The 2,722-nt window shown below is 40.9% G+C and overlaps 1 protein-coding gene across 1 annotated transcript; it reads left to right on the top strand.

The window, feature by feature from the left end:
• Nucleotides 1-216: 216 nt before the first annotated feature.
• Nucleotides 217-2,520, top strand: LOC137817161 (uncharacterized). The gene is made up of 2 exons (XM_068620411.1): nucleotides 217-460; nucleotides 548-2,520. The coding sequence occupies exons 1-2, from the start codon at nucleotides 217-219 to the stop codon at nucleotides 2,518-2,520; spliced, it is 2,217 nt and encodes a 738-aa protein (XP_068476512.1).
• Nucleotides 2,521-2,722: the final 202 nt, after the last annotated feature.

Genomic DNA, 2,722 nt, shown 5'->3' with positions numbered 1-2,722 from the left:
AGCAGCCAGCGTGAGGAGAAGCCGAGAGGAGAAGCCGTGAGCACTTACCTTAAGGAAAAGCCTAGAGTATCCAGTCCAAGAGGAAACTGTGAGAGTCCAGCCCAAGACCGGAAGATTTATATAAGAGATAATCTTGTCAACCTGATTCTAGTGTTCTTGGTCCCTGTTGGCGCCCACCGTGGGGCCAGGAAATAGTTGAAAAGGGTATAAGACAAGATGAATCAAAGAGAAGAACAAGGAGGAGAGCAGGCAGATAATGTTAGCATGCCAATGACAATGTTGGTACAGCTACAGAAAGAGTTTGAGATGTTAAAAAAAAGTAATGAAGAAGAGCTAAGTATGCTAAGAGCCGAAAATGCACGCATGAGGAGAAAGTTACAAGAAGAGACAGTTTTAAACTCATCATTTGAAACCGTTCAGCTAAGAGCACAAGTGAATGAGAGGGTTCATCATAATGAGAGTTCCTAAACAAAAAAAAGATTGCTCGAAGATTCTGAAGTTTTCGCAGGAACATCTTCAAGAAAACATCTCTTCTATGACGTTATAGTTGATACTCCACTACCTGACAATTGGAAAAATCTGACTATTGACAAATATGACGGAAGCTCGGACCCTGACGAACATATCGCAATATATACCACACAAATTAGTTTATATACATGGAACGATGCTGTTATGTGCAGGGTGTTCCCTACGACGTTGAGAGGTGCAGCATTGAGTTGGTTTTGGTTCACACGTCTCCCACCCTTAAGTGTAGACTGTTTTGATACATTGGTGGAAAAGTTTGGTGCTCAGTTCGCAACCAGTCGTCCTCATCATCGAACCTCGATTACCTTGGTAAACATAAGACAAGAGAAGGGAGAGTCGTTGAGAATGTTCATGGAACGCTTTGGAAGAGTTGCCTTGGGGATTCGAAATCTCAGCCCAGAGGTTACCATGCATCATATGATAACAGCGTTGAAACCAGGACCATTTGCTGACAGTCTTTGCAAGAAACCCGCAACCAATTTGGATGAGTTAAGACAACGAGCATCGAAATTCATGCAAATGAAAGAACTGAGAGAGTTTCGAAATCAGGTAAGGGTTGATGGAGGTGAAAAGAAGGTGATAGAAAGAGAAAGTGGACCTATAGCTAGAAGAGCTAGAGAAGAATTTAGAAGCCGAAAGTTCCAGCAATACACACCCTTAAATACAAACATAACAAGAGTCCTACAAGAAGCCATGGCGGCAGAAATAATACCACCACCTAGAAAAGCGAGAACACCAGAAAGGGCAGACCACACTAAACATTGTGAATATCATAAAAATCATGGCCATCATACAGAGGAATGTATTGGGTTGAAAGATAGGATAGAGGAATTAATTCAAGCAGGGCAGTTGAAACGTTTTGTTCGAGGAAGAAATACAAGACTAAGATTAAGTCTGGAGAGAGGTTTGAGAGGGGCTGAGATAGGAGAGAGAAGGGTGGAGAGATTTGAAAAAAGAGAAAATAAGAGAGTAGAAAAGAGAGATGATAGAAGGGTTGGGAGGCCGGAAGGAAGAAGTGATAGAACTTATCAAAACACGCAGTCAATAAGGCGAAGTAGGGAGCGAAGTTTGGGGAGGCCTGTCAGGGGTTTTATAAACACAATTTCAGGTGGTTTCTTTGGAAAGGAATCCTCATCAGCAAGGAAACAACATTGGAGAAGTATCAGAACCATTAATCATATTTTCAAAAGAAGAACTTTACCACCAATGCTTTTTACAGATGAAGATTTTCAAGAAATTGATCCTAATCACGACGACCCCATGGTGATAACAGTAGAAATAGTCGAGTATGCCGTCATGAAAACCTTGGTTGATCAGGGGAGTTCAGTTGATATTTTATTTTGGGATACTTTCAAAAGGTTGCATCTAAGAGAAGAAGATATTGTACCTTTCCGAGAACAAATCATTGGCTTTTCAGGGGAAAGAGTTAGCATGAAAGGGTATGTTGATTTGATGACCACATTTGGAAGAGGCGGTATAACTAAAAGGATAAAAATCAGATACTTGGTGGTGGATGCTTCTACGTCATATAATGTGTTATTAAGGCGATCTTCTTTGAACAAGTTGGGAGCAATATTTTCAACACCACACTTAGCCATGAAATTTCCAACAGAAAAGGGGGAGATAGCAACGATCTATGTCAATCAAAAAGATGCTCGAGAGTGTTATGCAGCAGGTTTAAAGATGAATTTGAAACCAAACAACGATACTGAAAGAATGGTGGCAATGGCTGATTTGGACCCAAGATTAAATGACGAAAGGTTAGAACCAAAAGAAGAGACCACAACTGTGGTATTGGACCGAGACGAGAAGCAATGTACTTATGTAAGTGGAAGTTTGCCCGAAGAATTGTTGAACAAACTCATCACAGTATTACGTAGCAACAAAGATTTATTTGCTTGGAAACCATCTGATATACCTGGAATTGATCCGGAGGTGATTTGTCACAAATTGTCTGTGTGCCGAGAAGCGAGACCGGTATCTCAAAAATGAAGAAAGTTGGGAGAAGAAAGGCGAAAGGCAGCAATTGAAGAAACCGAGAAGTTGATGCAAGCTGGTTTCATTAAAGAGGCTCAGTACACGACATGGTTATCCAATGTGGTACTTGTCAAGAAATCGAATGGAAAATGGAGAATGTGTACAGACTATACAGACCTGAATAAAGCTTGCCCGAAAGATACATATCCATTACCCA

This window comes from Phaseolus vulgaris, unplaced genomic scaffold (assembly GCF_000499845.2).
Source record: "Phaseolus vulgaris cultivar G19833 unplaced genomic scaffold, P. vulgaris v2.0 scaffold_17, whole genome shotgun sequence".
Lineage (NCBI taxonomy): Eukaryota > Viridiplantae > Streptophyta > Magnoliopsida > Fabales > Fabaceae > Phaseolus > Phaseolus vulgaris.
This window is presented reverse-complemented; position numbering and strand designations above follow the sequence as displayed.

What these genes read in the sequence shown, in the direction of transcription:
- LOC137817161 (XM_068620411.1), top strand. Translation starts at nt 217, where the DNA reads ATGAATCAAAGAGAAGAACAAGGAGGAGAGCAGGCAGATAATGTTAGC. An exon ending in GAGGGTTCATCATAATGAGA is followed by an intron (nt 461 to 547) that starts GTTCCTAAACAA and finishes ATGACGTTATAG; the next exon opens with TTGATACTCCACTACCTGAC.